General features: G+C 38.7%; 1 protein-coding gene and 1 non-coding gene across 5 annotated transcripts in view; both read left to right on the top strand.

Annotated features, from left to right (window-relative positions):
- The window catches only part of PRPF39 (pre-mRNA processing factor 39), a 31,711-nt gene extending 4,971 nt beyond the window's left edge, over positions 1–26,740 (top strand). Inside the window, exons 1-14 of one of the 4 annotated variants that reach the window (XM_066341347.1) lie at positions 1,816–1,941; positions 2,135–2,203; positions 2,307–2,469; positions 2,599–2,717; positions 10,912–11,079; positions 14,847–15,012; positions 16,262–16,369; positions 19,762–19,926; positions 20,241–20,367; positions 20,710–20,978; positions 22,121–22,305; positions 25,336–25,410; positions 25,629–25,749; positions 25,998–26,740. In XM_066341347.1, coding sequence (XP_066197444.1) covers positions 2,383–2,469; positions 2,599–2,717; positions 10,912–11,079; positions 14,847–15,012; positions 16,262–16,369; positions 19,762–19,926; positions 20,241–20,367; positions 20,710–20,978; positions 22,121–22,305; positions 25,336–25,410; positions 25,629–25,749; positions 25,998–26,054 — 1,647 coding nt within the window. In that variant the 5' untranslated portion in view covers positions 1,816–1,941; positions 2,135–2,203; positions 2,307–2,382 and the 3' untranslated portion in view covers positions 26,055–26,740. Of the gene's footprint in view, positions 1–473; positions 820–1,815; positions 1,942–2,134; positions 2,470–2,598; positions 2,718–10,911; positions 11,080–14,846; positions 15,013–16,261; positions 16,370–19,761; positions 19,927–20,240; positions 20,368–20,709; positions 20,979–22,120; positions 22,306–25,335; positions 25,411–25,628; positions 25,750–25,997 lie in introns of those variants that run through there. The other 3 variants (XM_066341345.1, XM_066341346.1, XM_066341348.1) reach the window with 3 other exon arrangements.
- LOC136377988 (small nucleolar RNA SNORD127) lies at positions 21,061–21,146 on the top strand. Its single transcript, XR_010746580.1, has one exon. It is a non-coding gene; the product is annotated as a small nucleolar RNA SNORD127 (small nucleolar RNA).
- Positions 26,741–27,204: the final 464 nt, after the last annotated feature.

Genomic DNA, 27,204 nt, shown 5'->3' with positions numbered 1-27,204 from the left:
TGCTTAAGCCAGCAACCTTGGGCTTTTAGCCAGCAATGTTTGGGCTCAAGCCAGTGACCATGGAGTCATGTCTATGATCCCACACTGAAGCCAGTGAGCCCCGCTCAAGCTGGTGAGCCTATGCTCAAGTAGGCAACCCCGGGGCTTCGAACCTGGGTCCTCTGCATCCCAGCATGATGTTCTAATCACTGCGTCACTGCCTGGTCAGGCACTAATGAGGGCTTTTTAAAAAGTGCTTTTGCTGCCTCAGTTGGTTAGCTCAGCCATCCAAAACGCCAAGGTTGTAGGTTCAGTCCCCAGTAGGGGTACATATGGGAAGCAATCAACTGAGTAGAATAACAAATGACTGTTTTCATCTCACTCTTTCTTTCTCTTTCTAAAATCAATCAATACATTTTTTTAAAAAGTAAAAAAAGGTGGTTTTGATGATGCCAAATATTTGGAAGATGTTTCTCTTTATTTTTTTTCTACAGATCATTAGCTGAAGACAAAATAAACGGTATGCAAAATTCTCACATGGATGAATACAGAAATTCTAGTAATAGCAGCACATGCAACAGTTCAGAGGTAGTGGTAGAGCAGACAGCTGATTTCAGTACTGAAATTTTGAATGTTATGGAAATGGAACAGTCACCTGATGGATCTCCTAATGTGAATGCAACTGCAGAAGAAAATGAAATAACAAATGCTGTGGACCTTCCAGTGACAGAAACGGAAGCAAATTTCCCTCCAGAATATGAGAAGTTTTGGAAAACTGTTGAAAATAATCCTCAGGATTTTACAGGCTGGGTATATTTGCTTCAGTATGTAGAACAGGAGGTTAGTAACTTTTAAAATGGGACTAATGGGACAGATTATTCAAGTCATTAGATTGGGCCTTACTGTTTTGTAATTAAAGTTGCTTTTCTCATAATTTTCAGATTAAGTTGAATAACATTAGATACATACATTTTTTAGCGTCGAAATAACAAAAAAAATTTTTTTTCTGTTGACGAGAGAGAGAATAAAGGAAAATGAGAAGCATCAACTCATCGCTTCACTTAGTTGTTACGTTTAATTTTGCACTCATTGGTTGCTTCTCATATGTGCCCTGACCCATGACTTCAGTGTGCCATGGTGACTCTTGATCCACTGAGTCACCCAGCCAGGGTCCCCTAAAAAACACGTATGGCATTAGTATGTTATAGAAAGTCAGTATTAGGCCAGACTAGGCAGTGGCGCAGTGGATAGAGTGTCGAACTGGGATGAGGAGGACCCAGGTTCAAGACCCTGAAGTTGCCAGCTTGAGCGTGGGCTCATCTGGTTTGAGCAAAGCTCACCAGCTTGGACCCAAGGTCGCTGGCTTGAGCAAGGGGTTACTCAGTCTGCTGTAGCCCCATGGTCAAGGCACGTATGAGAAAGCAGTCAATGAACAACTAAGGTGTCGCAACGAAAAACTAATGGTTGATGCTTCTCATCTCTCTCCGTTCCTGTCTGTCTGTCCCTATCTATCCCTCCTCTGACTTTCTCTCTGTCCCTGTGTAAAAAAAAAAAAAAAAGGAAGTATTAGTACTAGAGTCAAAGTCTAATGTTTGTAATAATTGATTTTTGTGTGTATCTGTATAAAATCTATGACTAAAAACTTACTTTGTAGTTTGACAGGATTAGTTCCTTCTGTTTCAAAGGATAAGATTGCATTTGCAGGAAAAAGGACTGTTGTGTGTATGGTTTTTATTCTTGCCATTTATTTTATTTGAGATAATGCATTTGAAAGAAATAATAAATGTTTTTGTGACAGAAACTTCCAAGATAAACATCTCATTTTATTTTCATCAGAATCACTTGATGGCTGCAAGGAAAGCATTTGACAAATTTTTCATACACTATCCATATTGCTATGGTTACTGGAAAAAGTATGCAGACCTTGAAAAGCGGCATGACAACATTAAACAATCAGATGAGGTGTGTATATCACTGAATGAAGTTATTTCTATTAGGTACTGTAAGCCAAATAACAAAACAAAGACTTTTTATTTATTTATTTTTTTGGCTCTCAGTACCTACGATTTGTGGTCAAACAATTTTATAGGGTATTTTATTTGCATTTGTCACACTTGTGGCATTTGTAGCTAATATTTTCTCTCTTTGTTGGCAGGTGCGTTAAACCTCTACAGTTTGTCAAGCTTTGCAGTGCAAGCCTCTGTATTACACTGCAGCTTAACAAGTAGGGCAGGGCTTTTCTCTCACTTACATTTATTTCTCATTTTCCAAACAATATAGTTGGTTTGCTAGTTACATTTGCTACGTCTTATTGCATTTTTGGTCAGACGCTGTCATTGGTGCTCTAATGGGTCTGTGCCCAATGGTCTGTAACCCAAAGCCTGCCCACACAACCCGGTCAGAATGCAGGGACTGCTGCGCTTTGAAGATCAAGACTCTGCACGTGGGGATCAGAACATTGCCATGTTCTATCCAACCTCCACCCAAATGGTAATGGTAGATTATTTAAACAAAATTCCAGTAATTAGTATTTCTAAGGTTCACCGGATAACACAGTGTTGCCTCTCTGTTAAGAAATAATTAAATATTTGAAGTACAGTTTTGTTGTTTTCTTCTTAGGTGTATCGTCGGGGGCTTCAGGCAATACCTCTTAGTGTTGACCTTTGGATACATTATATAAACTTCTTAAAAGAAACATTGGACCTTGGGGATTCTGAGACAAACAATACAATAAGAGGGTATGTGAAATTCTGATACTGAAATGTGTTCAAAGATATAAATTATACATCAAATATTCTTTTTTTTCCCTGTATTTTATTGAAGTTGGAAATGGGGAGGCAGTCAGACAGACTCCCACATGTGCCTGACCGGAATCCACCCTGCACGCCCACCAGGGGGCGATGCTCTGCTGCAACCAGAGCCATTCTAGCGCCTGAGGCAGAGGCCATGGAGCCATCCTCAGCGCCCGGGCCAACTTTGCTCCAATGGAGCCTTGGCTGTGGGAGGGAAAGAGAGAGACAGAGAGGAAGGAGAGGGGGAGGGGTGGAGAAACAGATGGACGCTTCTCCTGTGTGCCCTGGCCGGGAATCGAACCCGGGACTGCTGCATGCCAGGCCGACGCTGTACCACTGAGCCAACCGGTCAGGGCCCATCAAATATTCTTACGTTGATAATAGAACTGTTTGTAAATACAGAACTAAAAGTTTAAGTTCCATGTATTTTTCACTATTTGAAAAAATGATATCTGCAATAAATATATGCAGGATTATAAAAAATGCAGATAATGAAGTCCCCTTCCATTCCACATGCCCCTTATGTCTCCAGTTCCACTTCTTTCATGGTTAATGGCTTGAAGTACGTTCTTTCCGATATGTACAAATGTCCATGTACGTGTGTATACATATTATGCTTTTATTTTTAACAGACTATTTTGGAATCTCTACCATAATTTTTTAACCATTGCAAAGTATTTTACAGTATCGTACTACATTTTATTTGACTAAATCCTTATTTGTGCGACATAGTGTGTCAGTGAACATCTCTACAAATCAGTACTTATATAGAGCATGCTATAAATGGAACTCTGTCAAAGGGAGTACACAGCTAAATTTTTGCTATTGTTTCCTCAAAAGTGATATTTTCAACTACAGTGTATGAGCATTTTCCCATAGCCAGACCACGTAGTTCTTTAACTTTCATTGGTGTCATTTTACTTTACATGTCTCTAGATTGTTCGTCCTGGTTTGCTATCTTTTCATATGCTTATATAAGCCATTTTAACATTGTCTATTCATATTATTTACTCCTTTTACTTTTGGTTTATCTTTTATTTTTTATATTTTAGAGAAAGAGAAAGAGCAAGTGACAGACTGACAGGAAGGGAGAAAGATGAGAAGCATCAATTCTTTGTTGCGGCACCTTAGTTGTTCAGTGATTGCTTTCTCATATGTACCTTGACCTGAGGGCTCCAGCCAAGCCAGCAATCTTTGGGCTCAAGCCAGCGACCATGGGGTCATGTCTAGAGCCCACCTGGTTAGGCTGGATTATCTTTTTCATATTGATTATAGGAATTTAAATTTAAAAAAATTTTTTTTTTTTTTTTACAGAGATAGAGTCAGAGAGAGGGACAGACAGACAGGAACGGAGAGATGAGAAGCATCAATCATTAGTTTTTCGTTATGCATTGCAACACCTTAATTGTTCATTGATTGCCTTCTCATGTGTGCCTTGACTGCGGGCCTTCAGCAGACTGAGTAACCCCTTGCTTGAGCCAGTGACCTTGGGCTCAAGCTGGTGAGCTTTTGCTCAAACCAGATGAGCCCCCGCTCAAGCTGGCAACCTCGGGGTCTTGAACCTGGGTCTTCCGCATCCCAGTCTGACGCTCTGTCCACTGTGCCACCACCCGGTCAGGCTAAAAAATTTTATTTTTAAATTTTATATTTATCATGTATGGCTTATAGTTTAAAAAGTCTTTGTTAAACTGCTTGTCACAAAAGTAGTCCTTCCACCCATCTTGAAATATTTTCGCTCTTCTGGTTTTCCAACCTGTTTGTTATGGTAGCTCTCTAGTACTTTCTTTCTTCATTAGCTGAGTACATTATGATTCTGTTATGGTAGCTAAGAATTTTAGTTTAACTCTTGTCCTTCCTTTCCTTCCCAGATAGATATGTATGTGTCATAGCCTTTTGTTTTTCCTGGAGTTACTCTTGCCTCCCATCTCCCTTTTTTTTATTTGCCTTGTTTTTCATTGAACATTTAAATATTTTGACCCCCTGTCATGGCCTGGCCAGGTAGCTGAATTTCTTGGAGTGTTATCCTGCTATGCCAAGATTGTAGGTTTGATCCCAGGTGAGGGCACATTCAAGAATGAATCAGTGAATGCATAAATAAGTGGAACAACAAATTGTGTCTTCTTTCTTTTCTCTCTTTAAAATCAATAAGTAAAAATTAAAAAAAAAATGTTTAGCCTGAGCAGGTGGTGGCACAGCGGATAGAGCACAGTGGATAGAGTGTCAGACTGGGACGTGGAGGACCCAGGTTCAAGACCCCAAGGTTGCCAGCTTGATAGCAGGCTCATCTGGTGTGAGCAAGGTTCACCAGCTTGAGCCCAAGGTCGCTGACTCGAGCAAGGGGTCACTCCATCTGCTGTAGCCCTCTGGTCAAGGCACATATGATAAAGCAATCAGTGAACAACTAAGAAGCTACAACAAAGAATTGATGCTTCTTATCTCTGTCCCTTCCTGTCTGTCTGTATCTGTCCCTCTCTCTGTCTCTGTCACACACACAAAAATAAATACATTAAAAAAGAAATACAGCCTGATCAGGCGGTTTCGCAGTGGACAGAGCATCGGACGGGAACGCCGAGGTTCCAGATTAGAAATCCTGAGGTCGCCGACTTGAGCATGGGCTCATCTGGCTTGAGTGTGGGTTCACCAGCTTGAGTACAGGGTTACTTGATCTGCTGAAGCCCCAGGTCAAGACACATATGAGAAAGCAATCAATGAATATCTAAGGAGACTAAGGAGCCGCAATAAAGAATTGATGGAAGCCACTACGACTTGATGCTTCCCGTTGTACACCCCCACCCCCACCCCCTTGTCCTTTCTCTCTCTCCTCTTTTTAAAATAAAAATCAATAAATAAAATCTTAAAAAGAAAATCAATGAATGCATAGATGAATATAACAACATAGATATTTCTCCCACTCTCCCCCTTTTCCCCCATCTCTCTGTTTCTCTCTCTAAAATCAATATAAAAAGTTATCTAAAGTTATAAAAAGACTACTTCACATAATGTACAAATGCTATGTAAGTTATTTTTTTGGAGTTAAAAAATACTACTTAACTTCAAAATTTTAAAACAGAATTATACTCTGAAATTTTTAAGTTCTTTTTTTTCTCTTCCCTCTTAGAATATCTCCTGGAACTTTCTCTTCTATATTCTGATAGTCATCATGATTTTAGAATATGTCTACCTCATTCCTGGGTTTCTGATTCTTTTTCTGGCTCTTTTATTATTAAGACTTATTAGATCCTATTTCTTGATTCATGCCTACCTATTACTTTATAAAGTACACTTGGGATAAAATAAAGAAATGAAGGTTTTCTGAAACAACCAAATTGATGGTCTGGTGGGGTATAGAATTGAAAGTAACTTTTCCTTTGGGCTTCATTCACATATAGCTTCTGGTGTTGCAGTTGAGAAGTGTGATACTATTCTGGATTCCTTTTATATGACTTTTTTTCCTTGTGGAAACTTTTACAGTGTTCTTTTTATTTTTAATTTAATGCAAGTTTTTTTTTAATATAGGTGTTTTTATTTTGTTTGTTGTTTTTTTTTTTTAGTTAAAGAGAGAAAGAGACACGGAGGGAGAAAGTTGAGAAGCATCAACTTGGAGTTGCCACACTTTAATTGTTTAATGATTGCTTCCCATACGTGCCTTACCTGCGGGGCTTCAGCTGAGCCAGTGACCCCTTGCTCAAGCCAGTGACCATGGGATCATGTCGATGATCCATGCTCAACTGCATGAGCCGGTACTCAAGCCAGCAACCTTGGGTTTTTGAACCTGGGATGATGCTCTATCCACTGTACCATCACTGGTCAGGCATAATTTTTTTTTTTTTTCTGTATTCTTCCGAAGCTGGAAACGGGGAGAGACAGTCAGACTCCCGCATGCGCCCGACCGGGATCCACCTGGCACGCCTACCAGGGGGCGATGCTCTGCCCCTCTGGGTCTTCGCTCTGTTGCGACCAGAGCCACTCCAGCGCCTGGGGCAGAGGCCAAGGAGCCGTCCCCAGCGTCCGGGCCATCTTTGCTCCAGTGGAGCCTCGCTGCGGGAGGGGAAGAGAGAGGAAGGAGAGGGGGAGGGGTGGAGAAGCAGATGGGCGCTTCTCCTGTGTGCCCTGGCCGGGAATCGAACCCGGGACCCCTTGCACGCCAGGCCGACGCTCTACCACTGAGCCGGCCAGGGCCAGGCGTAATTTAAAAAAAAAATTAATGATTTTAGTGAGGGAAAGGCAGGAAGGGAGAGTTGAGAACCATCAACTCATAGTTGCTTCACTTTAGTTTTCATTGATTGCTTCTCATATATGCCTTGGCAGGGTGGGGGGAGCTCCCACCTAGCCAGTGGTTCCTTGCTCAAGCCAGTGACTATGGGATCATGTCAGTGATCCCATGCTCAAGCTGGTGACCTTGGACTCTTGAACCTGGGACTTCAGCATCCCAGGTGAGTATACTAGCCACTGCTCCACTACCAGTCAGGCACATACACTCTTTATCCTTTATCTCTATATATTAAACATTTCCTATTGTTTTGGCACATCTTTTAAATTGTTTGTATTATCCTGTTATCATACAGAACTTTTGTTATTTTATTTATCTTGTCTTCATTTTCCAAGTGAGAGGAGAGGAGATAGAGAGACAGACTCCTGCATGCACTCTGATGGAGATTCACCCAGCAATTCTCGTCTGGGACCTATGCTCGCAGCCGAGCTATTTTTAGCACCTGAGGCAGAGACTCCAGTTGCCATCCTCAGCAACTGGGCGAATGCACTTTGAACCAATCAAGAATGATTGCAGCAGGAGAAGAGAGAGTGAGAGGAAGAAAGAGCGAGAGAGAGAAGGGAGAAGGGGAGGGTTGGAGAAGCAGAATTTGTTCTGAGTGCCCTGACTGGGAATGGAACCCAGGACATCCATACACTGAGCTGACACACTGCCACTTAGCTGACTGGCCAGGGAAACTTTTGTTATTGTTGTTCGGTGTTCAGTCTTTTATTGATTTCTGAGTTTTGTGCCTATCTTGCCAAGAATATGTAAATCTTGTATTTTCTTTAGTTTTTAAAATACTTAAAAATTTTTTTTCACCTGGCAGTTTGTGTCTTTTGTGAAATAAAGATTAATCTTTTATTCTTTTCATCTGATGAATAGTCCAGCTTTTCTGCATTGTTTTAAAATAACTTCGTTATCATATGTGGAATTCTCAGATATACATTGATATGTTTTGTTGATCTGTTTGTTTTTGTTTGCAGGCCAGTGCTTTTTTAAATTTAATTAAAATTTTTTTTTTAATTTATTGATTTTAGTTAGAGGAAGTTAGAGAAGGACAGAAACAGAAACATTGATCTGTTTCTGTATATTCCCTGACCAGGGATCAAACCCATAACCATTGCATTTTGGGACGGTGCTCCAACCAACCGAGCTATCAGGCCGGGGTGGGCCAGTGCTTTTAATTACTATAGCTTTTTAGTTTCTTTTGATCTCTTTCTGGAAAAGTTCTGCTATGTTGTTTTTATACAAAATACTTTACATTTTTATATTCCAGATGAGTGATAGAATTTGTCTTTCCTGTTTCACTCAAAATTTGTTAGAGCTTTGATGGAATTGTGTTAACGTTGTAGATTAATTTAAATGGTATAATTTTATACTATTAAAAATTCCTGTTGATTCTAAAATATTTATTTTGAAAATATGTTTCTAAATGTCTTACCCATTTGGATTTCAAATCTAAGGATTAAAATTGTTTATGGAAATCTCTTGACAAGAGTTAGGTATTTGCCTCACTAGGTGGTGGCGCAGTGTATAGAGCATCAGACTGGAATGCAGAGGACCCAGGTTTAAAACCCCAAGGTCACCAGCTTGAGTGCAGATTCACGAACTTGAGAGCGGGGTTGCTGGCTTAAGCGTAGGGTTACCAACTTGAGTGTGGGATCATCAACGTGATTCCATGGCCACTGGCTTGGCTGGAGCCCCATTAAGGCAACACATATAAGAAAGCAATCAATGAACAAGTAAAGTGCCATAGCTATGAGTTGATGATTGTCATCTCTCTCCTTTCCTCTCTAAAAATAAATAAAAATACACATTTTTATAATAAACTATAATTGTGGAATTTTAGAATCAGGAGAGACTTTTGAGAGTTTTAAAATATAAGCATACTTTTCATTACCTTACAAGGCATCTGGATCCTTTGTTGGAGATATTTTTCCAGAAAATTATTCCTTATTGTGCAAAATATTTTGCAAAAAATGATTCTTTAAATTTTGACAATTGATAATTGTCTCTTCTATTCTAATTCAGTAAATATATATTTGAAGTTCAAATATGTGTTTGCAGTGTGTACATTTTACACTGTAATTTTATGTAAGATAAAATTACATAAAAGAATATTCCCTTTATGTTTTCTTACTTCTTTTAATGTATTCATCATATACTTCTTTACTATTCTACTTTTTAAATCTCTGTATAGGAAGCAGTTGAATATAATTTTGAATTTAGCATTATCTATTTTGTTTTTATTTTTAAATTTTTTTAAAATTGAAGATTAACTGACATGTTGCCGTAGTAGCCCTCTTATGCACAGTTTCACTTTTCACAGTTTCAGTTACCTGCTAATTACCATGGTCTGAGTATATTAATTGGAAAATTACAGAAATAAACAATTTATAAGTTTCAGTTGTGTGCCATTCTGAGTGGCGTGATGAAATCTTGTGCCTTCCTGCTCTGTCGAGCCCTGATGGGAATCATTCCTTTGTCCATTGTGTCCACGCTGTGTACGTTACCTGCTTTTTAGTCCCTTTAATAGTCGAGGTTATCAGATTGTGGCATTATCGCAGTGCTTCTTTTCAAGGAACCCTATTTTACCTAGTACTGTCCCCAAAGCGCAAGCGTAGTAATTCTGTTGATTCAGATATACCGAGGAGAAGCTGTAAAGTGCTTCCTTTAAGTGAAAAGGTGAATATTCTCGACTTAAAAGGAAAGAAAAAATGCCATATGCTGAGATCGCTAACATGTACGGTAAGAGCAAATCTTCTATCCATGAAGTTATGAAGCAGGAAAAAGAAGTTTGTGCTAGTTTGCTGAGAGACCACATTCACATAACTTTTTTTTTTTTTAATTTTGATTTATTGATTTCAGTGAGGGGGAATGGAGAGAGAGAGAGAGAGAGAGAGAGAGAGAGACAGGAACATGGAACATGGAACAACTCCTGTATGTGCCCTGACTGGGAATCAAACTGGCAACCTCTGGGCTTCAGGATGATGCTCTAAGCCAGGGGTAGTCAACCTTTTAATACCTATCGCCCACTATTGTTTCTCTGTTAGTAGTAAAATTTTCTAATCGCCCACTGGTTCCACAGTAATGGTGATTTATAAAGTAGGGAAGTAACTTTATAAAATTTATAAAGCAGAGTTAAAGCATATAATAATAATTACTTACCGAATATTTTATGGCAGATTTTCGCTAAGTTTGGCAGAATAAATCTTTATAAAATAACTTACTATAGTTAAATCTATCTTTTTATTTATACTTTGGTTGCTCCACTACTACCCACCTTGAAAGCTGAAACGCCCACTAGTGGGCGGTAGGGACCAAGTTGACTACCATTGCTCTAAGCCAGGGGTCTCAAACTCAACTCAGCATGTGGGCCGCAAAGCAAGATCACAGCCTTTCGGCGGGCCGCACTAGGTCTACAAAAGGCAACTGTTACGCAACACTTTTCAGTGTCACAAAATGACCAGAAACTGTAGTTCGTGGATTAGTCTGCGGGCCGCAAAAAATTGTTCGGCGGGCCGCGAGTTTGAGACCTCTGCTCTAAGCAATTGAGCTATTCAGCTAAGGCTCACATAATTTTTATAACAGTGTAATATAATCTATTTTATTGTTAACTAATTGTCATGCCTAACGTATAAATAAAACCTTGTCAGAGGTATGTATGCATAGAAAAGCTATTCTACGTATATAGTTAGGATTCGGCACAATCAGTGGTCTTAGGAATCTACTGGGGGTCTTGGAACTAATTCTCAGTGGATACTGTATATCTGTTTGAGGTGTTGACCTTAATGATTCAATATTTGTATATACTGCAAAGTATAGAAGTAATATTTTAAAAGTGCGTTTATCGTGGAAAAATAATTTAAAGGTTATTTAATTTTTCAGAACTTTTGAGCATGCTGTTCTAGCTGCAGGAACAGATTTCCGATCTGACAGACTGTGGGAAATGTATATAAACTGGGAGAATGATCAGGGAAACCTGAGAGAAGTTACAGCTATATATGATCGAATTCTTGGTATTCCTACCCAGCTGTATAGTCATCATTTTCAGAGGTAGGTGGAAAAATCAGACTGTTGAAATATCTTTGATAGCTCAAGTAATTAGTTCCTAATATTGAGGATTATAATTATCTTGAAATGTTAACAGTTTATTGGATGCAAGCAGAAATTCATTTCCTTGTTTGATAATCACAATTAACAGTGATACCTTGAGATACGAATTTAATTCGTTTTTGTAACCGAGCTCATAAGTCAGTCAACTCGTATATCTAACTGCTGATGCTGGACCAGTGCGCCTACGTGCCAACTAGCGGCAGCTTCCCGAATAACGACTCTTATCTTGGAATTTCGCTTGGATCTTGAACACAAATACGGACTGAGTCGCAGCTCGTATCTTAAAAAATACGTATGTTGGTATGTTCGTATCTCAAGGTACCACTGTATATACTTTTAAATTTAGATATTTTGACGTATAGATTATGAAATGATTAGAAATTTGTTTTTTTTTTGTTTGTTTTGAGACAGGTGCGGGAGGAGCAGGAGGCATCAACTAGTAGTTGCTTCTCTTTTTTTTTTTAAGAGAGAGTCAGAGAGAGGGATAGATAGGGACAGGCAGACAGGAACGGAGAGAGATGAGAAGCATCAATCATTAGTTTTTTGTTGTGGCACCTTAGTTGTTCATTGATTGCTTTCTCATATGTGCCTTGACCGTGGGCCTTCAGCAGACTGAGTAACCCCTTGCTTGAGCCAGTGACCTTGGGTCCAAGCTTTGCTCAAACCAGATGAGTCCATGCTCAAGATGGCGACCTTGGGGTCCTCCGCATCCCAGTCTGACGCTCTATCCACTGCATCACCACCTGGTCAGGCGCTTCTCTTTTATTTTTTTAATTCATTTTTTATTCTTTTTTTTTTTTTAATTTAAATTTCTGAAGCTGGAAATGGGGAGAGACAGACAGACTCCCGCATGTGCCCGACCGGGATCCACCTGGCACGCCCACCAGGGGCGAAGCTCTGCCCACCAGGGGGTGATGCTCTGCCCCTCCGGGGCGTCGCTCTGCTGCGAGCAGAGCCACTCTAGCGCCCGGGGCAGAGGCCAAGGAGCCATCCCCAGCACCCGGGCCATCCTTGCTCCAATGGAGCCTCGGCTGCGGGAGAGGAAGAGAGAAACAGAGAGGAAGGAGGGGGGGTGGAGAAGCAAATGGGCGCTTCTCCTGTGTGCCCTGGCCGGGAATCGAACCGAGTCCCCCGCACGCCAGACCGATGTTCTACTGCTGAGTCAACCGGCCAGGGCTTTTTAATTCATTTTTTTAGAGAGAGATGTGTAAGAGAGAAGGGGGCGAGGAGCAGGAAGCATCAACTCCTATATGACTGGGCAAGCCTAGGGTTTCCTTTTTTTTTTTTTGGTGACAGAGAGAGAGGGACTGATAGGAACAGACAGACAGGAAGGGAGAAAGATGAGAAGCATTAATTCCTTTTTTTTTTTTTTCCTGAAGTGAGAAGCAGGGAGGCAGACTCCTGCATGCACCCAACTGAGATCCACCTGGTATGCCCACTAGGAGGCGATGCTTTGCTCATCTGGAGCATTGCTCCGATGCGACTGGAGCAATTCTAGCGCCTAAGGCAGAGGCCATGAAGCCATCCTCAGCTCCCGGGCCAACTTTGCTCCAGTGGAGCGTTGGTTGTGAGAGACAGAGGAAAGGAGAGAGGGGAAGGGTGGAGAAGCAGATGGGTCCTTCTCTTATGTACCCTGACTGGGAATTGAACCTGGGACTTCCACATGCCAGGCTGACGCTTTACCGCTGAGGCAACTGGCCAGGACCCCAAACATCAATTCTTTGTTGCAGTTCTTTTGTCTCCTTAGTTGTTCATTGATTGCTTTCTCATATGTGCCCTGACCGGGGGTCTACAGCAGAGCAAGAGACCCCTTGCTCAAGCTGATGAGCCCATGCTCAAGCTGACAACCTGAGGGTTTTGAACCTGGGTCCTCTCCATCCCAGTTTGACGCTTTATCCACTATGCCACTGCCTGTTCAGGCATGCCTGGTATTCCAAACTGGTAACTTCGGCATTCCAAGGGATCCATTGCACTGCCACACATCAGGCCAGGAATTTCTGTTTTTAGACAATAGCTTCTCCTTATCTATTTTATAGATGAGGAAACAGTAGGAATCCTGTCTTTTGTCTGAAGTGTTTTGGAGTCGTGAAGGGGTAAAGGAATGAGAAAATGTGGGTCTAAATTAATACTATATATGCACGTATCTTACTTAAAACTTAATGATTTACTAAAGGTATATTGTGTTTCATGTAATTTATATCCAAAACAGTGAAGCATGTATTTTATATATAAAATTTTCAGTTTTCTATGATTTTCCAGTATGATTGGTATTTCATTTTAATTAGAACTGTTAACTAATCCTGTGTACTGTGTTTATTCTTTCTGCTGGTGTACTCAGAGTATCCCACTGGATATGGATTCAGAGTCTTTCTGAATAAGAAAGTATGATGACTGTTGACAGATCTTTGCTTTTTTAAACTAATATTGTCTATATTTTTGTCATAATTTTTATAAGTAGTATTGTGTGAAAGCCTGTAAACTGAGGTACTTTTTAAATGAGTGTTTTTCTAAATTTTTCTTTACTAAAAAAAGTAGAAAACTTTATGAAACATCTGAAAAGTACTGTGGATCTGTTTTCTAAGTCAGAAGCAGTTACGCAGACCCAGGTTAGCTAGATCTGAAAATACTGTTTATATATTTTACGGAATGGATGAGGTGGGCAGGTTGCTAGGGTATAATGACCAAAAGAAACACTGAATGTAGTGCTTGGTGAATATTTGTTGAACAAATAAATATGAAAGTTACATTTTATTTTTTATTTTTTTTAGAGAGAGGGACAGATAGGGACAGACAGACAGGAAGGGAGAGAAATGAGAAGAATCAGTTCTTCGTTGCGGCACCTTAGTTGTTTATTGATTACTTTCTTATGTGTGCCTGACCAGGGGCCTCCAGCCAAGCTAGTGATCTCTTGCTCAAGCAAGGTTTGGGCTTGAGGTATACTTACTGGGTCATATTTATTTAAAACTGTATTAATAAGATTGGCTAGACATCAGTGGACGGCAAACTGCAGCTAGCAAGCCACATGCGGCTCTTTGGCCCCTTGAGTGTGGCTCTTCCACAAAATACCACATGTGGGTGCTACCTCAATAAGGAATGTACCTACCTATATAGTTTAAGTTTAAAAAATTAAAATTTGGCTCTCAAAAGAAATTTCAGTCGTCGTACTGTTGATATTTGGCTATGTTGACTAATGAGTTTGGGTACCACTGGGCTAGAGAAATAATAAAAATAGATGAGAGCATCCTTACCAGGTTGTGGCACAGTCAAGTATTTGATACAGACCCATGGATTCAGGAATAATTGGGAGGTGGGGAAGGAAATGCAAACATTTGTTGATCATTTATAAGTGATAATTTTAAATTTAAATATGGATAATTATATTTAATTTCACAATAACTTTGCAAGGTAGGTATTGTGCCATTTCACTGATGAGAGAACCAATATTAGAGAAGGGAAAAACTTTCCCTAAGTCAAATAACTAAGATGAGCATAAGTAGGGTTTGAATTTATGCCTGTCTTTGCCTCATCTATTCTATTGCAAAGGCAGGAAAGAAGTGAAGATGTCTTTAGGCTGGTTTATTGAAGAGATTTTTACTGTAGGAAGGAGAAAGGGTTTTGTTTTGTTTTTTTTCTTTAAATTAGTGGTCCTTTGAAAGAGTATACATGGTAGGAATCAACAGAGCTCGTATTTTATTGTCTTCCTTTAGATTTAAAGAGCATGTACAGAATAACTTGCCTAGGGATCTCCTAACTGGCGAACAGTTTATTCAGCTGCGAAGGGAATTAGCTTCTGTAAATGGACATAGTGATGACGATGGTCCTCCTGGTGATGATCTGCCATCAGGAATTGAAGACATCACTGATCCAGCAAAGGTAATTAGACTTACTAAAAACTCCTTCAGTGTGTGAGAAACTAGACCAGGCATGGCCAACCTAAGGCCTGTGGGCCTGCCTGTGGCCCGCGTAATGAGTTTAAGTGGCCTGCGATTAAATTTTTAATATTTCCCGCTACTTTAAAATCTCAGCTACTCAGAAGCAGAAGCGTCTTTGATTATTGGAAATCGAGATATTTAAGAAGATAGTGATACGCAGAAAAGAATTGCGCATGTGACTAATCTAGGGTTAACTTCCAATAATTGGTCGAATGGATTTGCAATACTTATTTTTTAAAAAAATTCCATTATAAAGATTTACAACTTTTGTACTCGTCTGTAGTCTGTACTCGATATGAACTGTTTCACGTTTAGCGGCGATGTGAAACCCACATTCTTTTAGGCGGAGTTTGCCAGTGCACACCCCAGGTCAAACAATTTGTTATTTTTGTGTTCAAGTGTGCTGAATCAAGTGGCATTGTAGTATAGACAATAGCTGCAGTTGATAACTGAAAATGTGTCCAGGCTGTTTGTAAAACGAAATAATTGTTTTATTTGCAGTATAAACCCTTCAAGCTCATTCTATTAATTAAATATTGTTTCGCTTTATTGCGATACAGTTTGGATATTTATACGGTATGTAATTATATTTTTATTAAAATAATATTGTATATTGAAAATTTTTTTTACTCACATTTCTTCATAAACAAATTACATGATAAAGTTTTGTTTACTTAAATGAATTGTTTTTGATTTTAACTTTTAATTTTAATATTTTGTCCGGCCTGTGAAAAAAGTTTTCTTTCTAGTCTGGCCACGCTTGTACTAGACTATGTCCCTTGACTGAATGTGTGGGATGACTTACAGCTCATGTAAAGTTAATTTATGATTAAAGCAAGTGGGAATTCTTTAGCTGGTTTGGTTAAATAGAGATTTAAGTAAAGAATCTATTTAACTCTGAGACAGTTGGAAGTAACTTAAAAGGAGGAGTATTTTGCCTAGTTTGTTAGTTATCCACCCTATTTAAAAAACACATTATAAAGTACGTATTTGTTACATAATTATAAATTATGTTATAAATTTCAGTGCTGTTAGTTGTACTTGCACAAAATTGATAACAGTTTAAAACCCACCAGTATTCTAAGACTATAAAGTATGTGTGGGTAATAATACAACTGTAAGCAGTGATATTTTGAAATTTCAGTATATAACTTGTGTCACTTGAAATTTTTTCCTTATTTTCCCCCAAGCTGATTACTGAAATAGAAAACATGAGGCATCGAATCATTGAAATTCATCAAGAAATGTTTAATTATAATGAGCATGAAGTTAGTAAAAGGTGGACATTTGAAGAAGGTGTAAGTGGTTTTTCTTATAATTGTCTTAAAAATACAGCGATAAGAATAATGTATTTTTCAGTTTCAAGAAAATCTATACTGCTACTCTTATATTTTTGCTTATTTAAGTAATAAGACAGTTGTCCCATTTGTTGCTTCCATTAACAATTTTATTTTTTATTATCAATTTTAGAATCCTAATTGAATTCAGACTTGAATTGAAAGATATTTCTTTAATCTGAACCATACTTTTTACAATTGTTCGGTTTTTTTAAAATTGATTTTAGAGAGAGAGGAGACAGAAATATCAGCTTGTAGTTGTTTTACTTTAGTTGATTAGTTGCTTCTTGGATGTGCCTTGATGGGAGGGGCGTCTTAAGCAGAGCCAGTGAACCCCCGTGCTCAAGCCAGTGACCTTTGGGCTCAAACCAGTGACGCTGTGCTCAAGCTCGTGATCTCAGGGTTCTGTGTTGATGCTGTATTCACTGTTACATGACCAGTCAGGCTACGGTTTTTCAGTTTTAAAAATAAACTTTATTTATTGAGTTATACTTTATATATAATAAAATGCACCCATTTTAGGTGTTCAGTAAAATGAGGGTTTTTTCATACTTCTAATTTTTTGTTTTTTAACAGCTTTATTGAGATATAATTTACATATCATATATATTTCATCCATTTAAAGCATATAAATCAAGTTTATAATAATATTGACAAGTAACTACAATTGTCACTAGTTATGTTTTTTTTTTTTTTTTGGAGTTTTAATTTTTTTGGAGTTTTATTTTTTTATTTTTTATTTTTTTGTATTTTTCTGAAGCTAGAAACGGGGAGAGACAGACAGACTCCCGCATGCGCCCGACCGGGATCCATCTGGCACGCCCACCAGGGGGCGATGCTCTGCCCCTCCAGGGCGTTGCTCTGCCGCGACCAGAGCCACTCTAGCGCCTGGGGCAGAGGCCAAGGAGCCATCCCCAGCGCCCGGGCCATCTTTGCTCCAATGGAGCCCTGGCTGCGGGAGGGGAAGAGAGAGACAGAGAGGAAGGAGAGGGGGAGGGGTGGAGAAGCAGATGGGTGCTTCTCCTGTATGCCCTGGCTGGGAATCGAACCTGAGACTTCCGCACGCCAGGCCAACGCTCTACCACTGAGCCAACCGGCCAGGGCCTGAGTTATGTTTTTTTTATTAAGTGAGAGGAGGGGAGGTAGAGACAGATTCTCGATAGCGCCCCGGCTTGGATCCACCCAGCAAGCCCCCTACAGGGCACAATGCTGTGCTCAGCCATCTGGGTTGTTGCTCTGTTGTTCAGCAACTGAACTATTCTTAGTGCTAGAGGCAGAGGCCACAGAGCCATCCTCAGCACCCCAAGTCAACTTGCTCCAATCAAGCCATGGCCGTGGGAGGGGAAGAGAGGGGGGAGGAGAGATGAATGAAAGGGGGTGGGTTGGATTCCTGACTGGGAATCAAACCTGTGACATCCACATGCCAGGCCAATGCTTTACCACTGAGCCAGCTGGCCAGGGCGTCACTTGTTAATTTCACTTTTTTTTTCACTTCAAGTAGAAACCCATATTAACCTTTAGCTCTTACCCGTCTATTCCTTTGTTCACTTGACACCCCTCACCCCAGCCCTAAGATAAAGCTAATTTTTCTGTTTCTATAGTTTTCTCAATTCTGGCCTTTTATATGAATGAAGTCATATAGTATAGTATTGATACAGGACCCCTGTGGATACCAAAATCCTTGATAGCTCAAGTTTTTTATATAACATGGCATATTTGCAAAGAATCTATACAGCAGGGGTCCCCAAACTTTTTACACAGGGGGCCAGTTCACTGACCCTCAGACTGTTGGAGGGCCGGACTATAAAAAAAACTATGAACAAATCCCTATGCACACTGCACATATCTTATTTTAAAGTAAAAAAACAAAACGGGAACAAATACAATATTTAAAATAAAGAACAAGTAAATTTAAATCAACAAACTGACCAGTATTTCAATGGGAACTATGCTCCTCTCACTGACCACCAATGAAAGAAGTGCTCCTTCTGGAAGTGCGGCGGGGGCCGGATAAATGGCCTCATGGGGCCGCATGTGGCCCGCGGGCCGTAGTTTGGGGACCCCTGCTATACAGTGTGTCCGTAAAGTCATGGTGCACTTTTGACTGGTCACAGGAAAACAACAAAAGACGATAGAAATGTGAAATCTGCGCCAAATAAAAGGAAAACCCTTCCAGTTTCTGTAGGATCATGTGGCAGCATGTGCGCATGCACAGATGATGATATAACACTGTGTATACAGCGGAGCAGCCCACGGCCATGCCAGTCAAGATGTGGATGGTACAGAGGAAAGTTCAGTGTGTTCTGTGGCTCGCTAAATTCGAATCCGTGACCAAAGTGCAACGTGAATATCGGTGCGTTTATAACGAAGCGCCACCACATAGGAATAACATTACTCGGTGGGATAAGCAGTTGAAGGAAACCGGCAGTTTGGTGGAGAAACCCCATTCTGGTAGGCCATCAGTCAGTGACGAGTCTGTAGAGGCTATATGGGATAGCTACCTAAGGAGCCCTAAAAAATCTGTGCGTGAGCCCACATCGAACTGCAGTGAATAGGTATGAAACTGGGAGAGTTTTCCTTTTATTTGGTGCAGATTTCACATTTTTATCGCCTTTTGTTGCTTTCCTGTGACTGGTCAAAAGTGCACCATGACTTCACGGACACACTTATTTGCATGTATGGTACAGTAGGGTATGCCTACACATCAGTTTATTCATGCGGATTCAGTGTAGTGTTTAGAGTGTGGCAAATTCAAGTTTTGCTTTTTGGAACTTTCTGGGATTCTTTTTCTTTTTTAGTATTTTTGATCTGTGGTTGGTTAAATCTGTGGGTATAACCCTTGGATGTGAAGGGCCAGCTGTATATGGTTTTTTGTGACTTGCTGGTTTAAAATGATTTTTGAAGCATGTGCATTATAATCATCACAAAAATAAGGATATAGAATTATTCTGTCATCACAAAGGTCGTCCCTGGGACCCTTTTCCAGTCAGTAACCCCCATCACTCTCCTAGTGCCAGGCAACCACTGATCTGCTTTCTGTTCCTAAGGTATAATTTGTTCAATTTAAAAGTACATAAGAAAGAAGAAGACATCCTGAATATAAAAAGGTTGTGTACTGCTGTTAAAATAACTGAGTAAATGGAAAGTAAATTCTATTTCTATCATTTGTAAAGCCTGAGGAATTTAAGGTATTTTAATTTAAAATGTTTTATCATGAAATACAGTGATTAAATTTTTTGCTTTATTAGCAATTATGTATTTATAATTTAAATAACTTTCATTGCTAGGGTAAAATATGCTTATTTTGGTGTTAATACTGGTTTACTTTCATTGCTCTGCCACTTGTATTACAGATTAAAAGACCTTATTTTCATGTGAAACCATTGGAAAAGGCACAACTAAAAAATTGGAAAGAATACTTAGAATTTGAAATTGAAAATGGGACTCATGAACGAGTTGTGGTTCTCTTTGAAAGATGTGTCATATCCTGTGCCCTCTATGAGGAGTTTTGGATTAAGGTAAGAAAATTACATGCTCTGAAACTTGAATATATTATAAACATTGATCTAGTGACTAACCTTTTTTGTACTTCTGTTGAATGTTGTTCATATAACTATATCTGTTGCATTAGGAGATGGTCTGCTTGCAACCAGATTTGACTGCTGCATATGCCAACCTCGTTGCCTCTCTTCGTCCTTCCTTACAGAAACTAGTCTAGTGGTTCAATAAAGGTGCTGAATGGGTTTAAAAATAGAATTTTATCGTTCTGTCACATATTTAATGGCTTGTTCAACTGTACATTATTCAGTATTTCCTCTGTTTCTGTATGTAGTATGCCAAGTACATGGAGAACCATAGCACTGAAGGAGTGAGGCACGTCTTCAGCAGAGCTTGCACCATTCATCTCCCAAAGAAACCCACGGTGCATATGCTTTGGGCAGCTTTTGAGGAACAGCAGGGTAAGAAGGAGGAAATTCAGTTGATGTTTTGGGATTAAGTTACTTGTAGGTAAAGATACAAGAATTGAATCTTGAGGGATAAAGTAGGGGTTGATAAAATTTTTCTATAAAGGGACGTGTAGTAAATATTTTGGGGTTGCTGGCCATATGTTCTCTATCCTAAAAAACCTGCCCCCAAAGCAGCCCTAGATAATACATGAACAAATGTGCATGTTCCATTTATAAAAATTAAAAACAGGCGAAGGACTGGATTTAACCTGTGGGCTGTTACTTGGCAATACCTGCATAAAGGCTGTTTCAGAAGTTAAAACAAAAACATAAGCATTTAATTACTATTTCTAGGTAATATTAATGAAGCCAGAAATATCTTGAGAACATTTGAAGAATGTGTTCTAGGATTGGCAATGGTTCGTTTGAGAAGAGTGAGTTTAGAACGACGACATGGAAATATGGAAGAAGCTGAACATTTGCTTCAGGATGCCGTTAAGAATGCCAAATCAAATAATGAATCATCGTTTTATGCTATCAAACTAGCCCGGCATCTTTTCAAAATACAAAAAAATTCTACAAAATCAAGAAAGGTTCTTTTGGAAGCAATTGAAAGAGACAAAGTATGTATTTTTGTTTTTTGGAATATCTTCCTTAAAAAACTGGTCATTTTTTTGTATGTGTCATGGTTTTTTATTTTCATTTTGGCAACTATGATGAAAGATTTGGTCTGTATGTAATATATTTAATTATTAAATGAAGACAACAGTCCCTCTAAACTGATGTTGCCTATTCTTTTAAAAATCTGTTTTAATGAATTAAAATCTTGGGAGACATTGTGACACTATTTTCTCCACATTTAGAAATTTTACAGCAAATTGATTAGTAAGTAGAGAACCTGGGAGATCAAAACCATTGCAGTTGCCTACGCTGTAGCAAATGTTGCAAGGAGATTATTCTCCTTTTCCAGAGTATTTCGTTATGTCAGTTGATAAGAGGTAGTATATAGGAAATATCTTTTTTTTTTTTTTTAAGTGAGAGGAGGGGAAATAGACTCCTGCATACACTGAAACCTAGATCCACCAAGCAACCCCTGTCCAAGGCAGATGCTTAAATCTGTCAAGCTAGCCTTAGGCCAACACTTGGAACAGCTGAACCACTGGCTGCAAAGAGGGGAAGAGAGAGAGAAGTGGGAGAGGGAGGGGAAGAGAAGCAGACGGTTGCTTCTCATGTGTACCCTGGCCAGTATCGAACCTGGGATGTCCACACGCCAGGCCCACTCTCCACTGAGCCAACTGGCTAGGGCCAAGAAGTATCTCATTTTTTCAATTTTTAGCTGATCCTAGGTCTGTTTAAGATACAGGTTTACAACAATTTGCTTTCAGCAGCAGTTTAATATGATAACCTAGAGTTGTAAAGATTTCATTTATTGGGAGGTATAGAGATCATTTTTTTGTTTTACTTTTAATTTGTTAGAGTAATTCAAGCCACATTAAACTTGAGATAGGATATAGGCTTTTAATTTGTTGACATTTGAACAATTTGCATATTGTTTGGGAAGCACAAGATGATGTGCTATCAATGTGCTAATTAATTAGTTTTTAGCCATTTCAGTGTATACTGAAAATATTTGAGTTACATTTTAATACCATATAATTTTCAATATTGAATTTTTAAAATTGAGACTGGAAAATCAGGGCATTTTAAAATCTGGTCTAATCAAAATACACTAGAAATATTATAATTGATACTCCTTTTTACACAGGAGAACACAAAGTTGTACCTCAATTTACTTGAAATGGAATACAGTGGTGACCTCAGACAAAATGAAGAAAATATCATAAATTGTTTTGACAAAGCTATACATGGTTCATTACCTATTAAAATGAGAATTACGTTTTCTCAGAGAAAAGTGGAATTTCTTGAAGATTTTGGTTCAGATGTTAATAAGTAAGATCTTAATTATATACTATCTATTTGAATAAGCATTGATAATTCTGGTTGGGAATTTGATTAGTACCAATTAAGATATTATTAAATTTAAAATGCTTGCTTGTGTTTGTTCTCAGGTGTATATAGGGTAAATTCAGTTTTGCAAATGTAGGACATAATGATTTTTATTTCCTTCCAAACTTTTCAAAATTTTAGCATGGTAATTTAAACAATGAGTGGGTGAGAGAAGCAACAGCAATCCCATGAAAAAAGAAGTGGGTCTAGCATTTAGTGTATAGGACACGGACAGTGGATGGGGTTCATTTAGAACAGGAATGACATTTTATTTCAGATTGGAAACATGGACATGGTTCTACAGGTGATACCTAATGGCCTCATCTTTGTGCACTATTAAAGGCTGAAAGTTGAGGGTGTAGAAGGGTTCATTCATTCTAGGAGATTTAGGAAAAGATTTAAATTTGCAAAATAGAAGAGTACAAATTTTTTTTTTTTTTCGTTTTTTTCTGAAGCTGGAAACGGGGAGGCAGTCAGACAGACTCCCGCATGCGCCCGACCGGGATCCACCCGGCATGCCCACCAGGGGGCGATGCTTTGCCCCTCTGGGGCGTTGCTCTGTTGCGTCCAGAGCCATTCTAGCACCTGAGGCAGAGGCCAAGGAGCCATCCCCAGCGCCTGGGCCATCTTTGCTCCAATGGAGCCTCGCTGCAGGAGGGGAAGAGAGAGACAGAGAGCAAGGAGAGGGGGAGGGGTGGAGAAGCAAATGGGCACCTCTCCTGTGTGCCCTGGCTGGGAATCGAACCTGGGACTCCACGCCAGGCCGACACTGTACCGCTGAGCCAACCGGCCAGGGCCTACAAATTTATTAGAGCAGTTCCATTCTTATTTTCTAATAGGAACTATCCCACTTCCTGTTAGGCATGCACCTTCTCTAATTATTTTAATTTAGAGTGATTTCCTTTGAAACAGATGTTGATAAAATAAGAATTATTTTTGTGTTTGTGTAGTTACATATGTATGTATACATTCTTGATGACCAAATAAAATTTTAGTTAAACTAAACATGAGTTACATTTTAATACAATGCTACAGGAATGTGCTTGACTTCAATTAAATGTTTTATGAGAGTATTTTAATGTAAAATACATAATAGTATAATTAGATACAGGTACTGTTATTCTTTTAACGGAAGAAAAAAGGTTTAAGGAGGTGTCCAAGCTCACGTAAGCTATTCATTGTGCAGCTGGGTTATTAGAACCAACTTCACAATCTGTGGCCTTAATTACCTCATGTCCTATATATTGTGTCTTGTGTTCGTTTTGTGCTGAAGTATATAAATGAAATGGGATATGTAATTCTAGCTGTTAGTCTAATTGGATGGTATGTTGATTTGAGGAAATACAAAAGTAGCATATACTTAAGGTTGGGATCAGAATGTATTTGTCATCCTTCATAGGGGAAGGAGGTGGGGCTTCATTTAGTTAACTGTTGGATACTGATACGCTAAGTAGAGGAAAAATGTAGAAGCAAGGTAAAGTTCATATAAAAGAACATCTGCTTGATTAGAGGGTTTTCTGAAGTAGTAGAAGTGATGTTGATTGTCCTCTACTTGGAAAGCGTAGTCTGAGTTCAGAGAACATGTACACAGTTAACAGGAAGCTAGTAAGAGTTTTGATTGAGATTAAATGACATTTTAATTTGGCAATAATACCCAGACAAATCAGAGGCTCAATACAAAGATACCAGTTAGGCCCTTGCAAGTACAGTTAAGGAGGGTCTTTAGTATCAGGTAGTATGTTGAAATTATAAAAAAGGAATACAATGAAAAATAAAAATTTAGGTAGCAGTATAATGAATTGGTAAGAATTAATGTTGAAGTCAGACAAATATAGGCTAAGTCTAGTTCTGTCACTTACTGATCTGTGTATTCCTGTTTTCAAAATGCCTCATATGGAGATTGATTGAGTCTCTTATTACCTAACTCACAGGTGGTTAAAGGTCTTAAAGAAATTAGTCCATTTAAAATGCTTGATAGTGAGTACACTTTCAGCCTGAGGTTACTGGTAGTAACCATTTTATAGCCCTTTGAACATTTTTGGACCAATGTTATTTGTAAATATAATTAAATGGTATATATGCAAGAGGCCTAGGGAGGTGTATATGCATGTAAAGTATCAAGGTTGTCTCTACAGAAATGTTAATTTTCTGCATTCAGTTTTATGATTACTTTAAAAAATAAGGCCATCTTATATAAAAATAATAAAATATTGCAAACATAAAAAGGCCATCTTTGTTTTTATGATAACCAATTATATTGTAGTTTAACATTAGTTCTAATTCAGTTTATCACATGGCCAAATTTTAAATACACTTCATCTTAATTGGTGGCAGGTAGCTTCAATAGCATTGTTAAATTAGGTTCAATTAGGTAAAATTGTCAGGTCTCATGTTGCACTGGACAAAAAACATTGAGGTTCTCATCTTCGTTGTGCCATAGACTAAGGCAGGTTCTCCCCTCATATCTGAAATGATAAACATAGGTTGCTCTTGGCCAGCACCCCACCAGCTTTAGCCAGCTGTAGTAACAGAAGACACTCCCTTTTCCAGTAGCTCAGCAAAAATTCTGGGCCTCCTGGTTTGGGTTATGGTTTCCCTCTACCAATCATTGGTCAGGGGTATAATGTAATTTAGCTAGGCCTGTACCTTTGAACCACATAGAGTGAGGAGAGTACAGAGCAAGTGGTTTCTCCAAGGGAATAATAAAGGTAGCTGGGGGCAGGTTTGCCTGCTGGCTTGTTAAGAAAAGAATAATCAATTGTAGATGCAAGAAAAAGGGTCCTCGCGCTTCCTTTCTGCTTCCTTTCTGACTGTGGCAGCCAAGATTGAATGGGGGAATACAATTTAAAAAAATAATCAAAGGATGTTCATTGCAACATATTTTTTGTTTTCCTAAGCATAAAAACAACTTTAAAGATTTAATATTTTGGTTTTTATATATTTCAATGGATTTTTAAAAAAATTTCCCCTCAGGCTTCTGAATGCTTATGATGAACACCAAACACTCCTAAAAGAACAGGATTCTTTAAAAAGGAAAGCAGAAAATGGGTATGTACATTTTGTTGATCAGAAAAAGATGCATTAAGGAAGACATTTCATTGTGGATGTGCCTTTAAAGACAAGTATTTTTAAATGGCACCTTTATGTTGTGATAATGGGTACAACTGAGTGGTTGAGAAAGTAAAACAAATTACACAGGGGGTGCATATCTGTTAAAAGTACTTGTCTGTAGGATTTTTGAAGTTTCCATTTGACTTTTTATTTAGATCAGAAGAACCAGAGGAAAAGAAAGCACACACAGAAGACACAACTTCATCATCTATGCAGATAATTGATGGTGATTTACAGGCAAATCAAGCTGCATATAATTATAGTGCTTGGTATCAAGTGAGTTCACATAATTACAAATGGATTTTTTGTTCCTAGATGTTACTAGAAAAGCACAAATAAGTATTGTGCTTTTTTGTTTTTTTTAAAGAGCTCTTTGCTTCTTCCAGAGTGTGTAATACATTATCTTTTGTGGCTGTTTTGGAAGTTCAGCAGTGAACATGTCTCCTTACACTTTCCTGCTTTAACTGTTGTTTACAAAGTGAGCCTGGTTCTGGTATGCTAACATGTTTGCTTTTTCCTTTCAGTACAATTACCAGAATCCTTGGAATTATGGACAGTATTATCCTCCCCCTCCAACTTGATGGGAAAATGTAAATATCAGATGGAGTCTGGAAAGGATGAAATTATTTTTTTTTAATGAGGGATGTAAACATAGCATAAGCTTGTCATATTTGATAACTTGTCTTCCCTGTTTCTGGTGTAACATGATTTGTTTAGTAATAGGGGAAAATGTCACTAAGTAGCTTACCACAGATACCATTTCCTACCATTTATAAAGTTTACTTTTTATTGGATAACTATTTTTTGATTTTTGCATTAAGTGGTCTAGAATTCTTTTGCAATGCATTTGCAACAGAGTTTTGTAGCCTTAACGGTAGGAAAACTGACTGCAAATCATGTCATTGTATAGTATAAGATTCTGAAAATACATAAGGGCTGGTTATTAAGGACTTATCTCCTGTTAAAAACAAACAAAAATTGGGTTTTTAATCTTTGCTGACCAGATTTTGTCTTTGTGTTTCAATTTTCCTTGTGAATTTCAATCTATCTGCAGAAAAGATGCACTGTTAAAATACTATGTCTTGGAATAGAAATTACAAATAAAAAAATGGAATGTTTGCATCCCTTTAAAAAAATGTAATCATATCAAAAGTATGTTGTTTCAGGAGACTTTGTATTTAAAATATTCATGTAAACTTGTGAGCAAGCTTTCATTTTGATCAGACTGATCATCTTCATTTTTATAATAAAGCTTAAGACTCACCCACTAATTGTTATGATTTTATTTGGGGGACCACTGAAAATTATATTCACCATTGGTAGAGGTTCATTGGTTTTGAAATAGGCTTTTCTGAAATTCACCTGTTATCTTCTTGCCAGTGATTCTTATGACTGTTTATCTTTTTGAATCTTTTCAAACTCTCTGTTTATGCCTTCTTACTATACAGGAATATATATATATATTTTTTACAGGGACAGAGAGAGTCAGAGAGAGGGATAGATAGGGACAGACAGACAGGAACGGAGAGAGATGAGAAGCATCAATCATTAGTTTTTCATTGCTTGTTGCAACACCTTAGTTGTTCATTGATTGCTTTCTCAGATGTGCCTTGACCGCGGGCCTTCAGCAGGCCGAGTAACCCCTTGCTCAAGCTAGTGACCTTGGGTCTAAGCTGGTGAGCTCTTTGCTCAAGCCAGATGAGCCTGCGCTCAAGCTGGCAACCTCGGGGT

Source organism: Saccopteryx leptura, chromosome 6, assembly GCF_036850995.1.
Source record: "Saccopteryx leptura isolate mSacLep1 chromosome 6, mSacLep1_pri_phased_curated, whole genome shotgun sequence".
Lineage (NCBI taxonomy): Eukaryota > Metazoa > Chordata > Mammalia > Chiroptera > Emballonuridae > Saccopteryx > Saccopteryx leptura.
The sequence above is the reverse complement of the archived record's forward strand: the minus strand, read 5'-3'. Positions and strand labels throughout refer to the sequence as shown.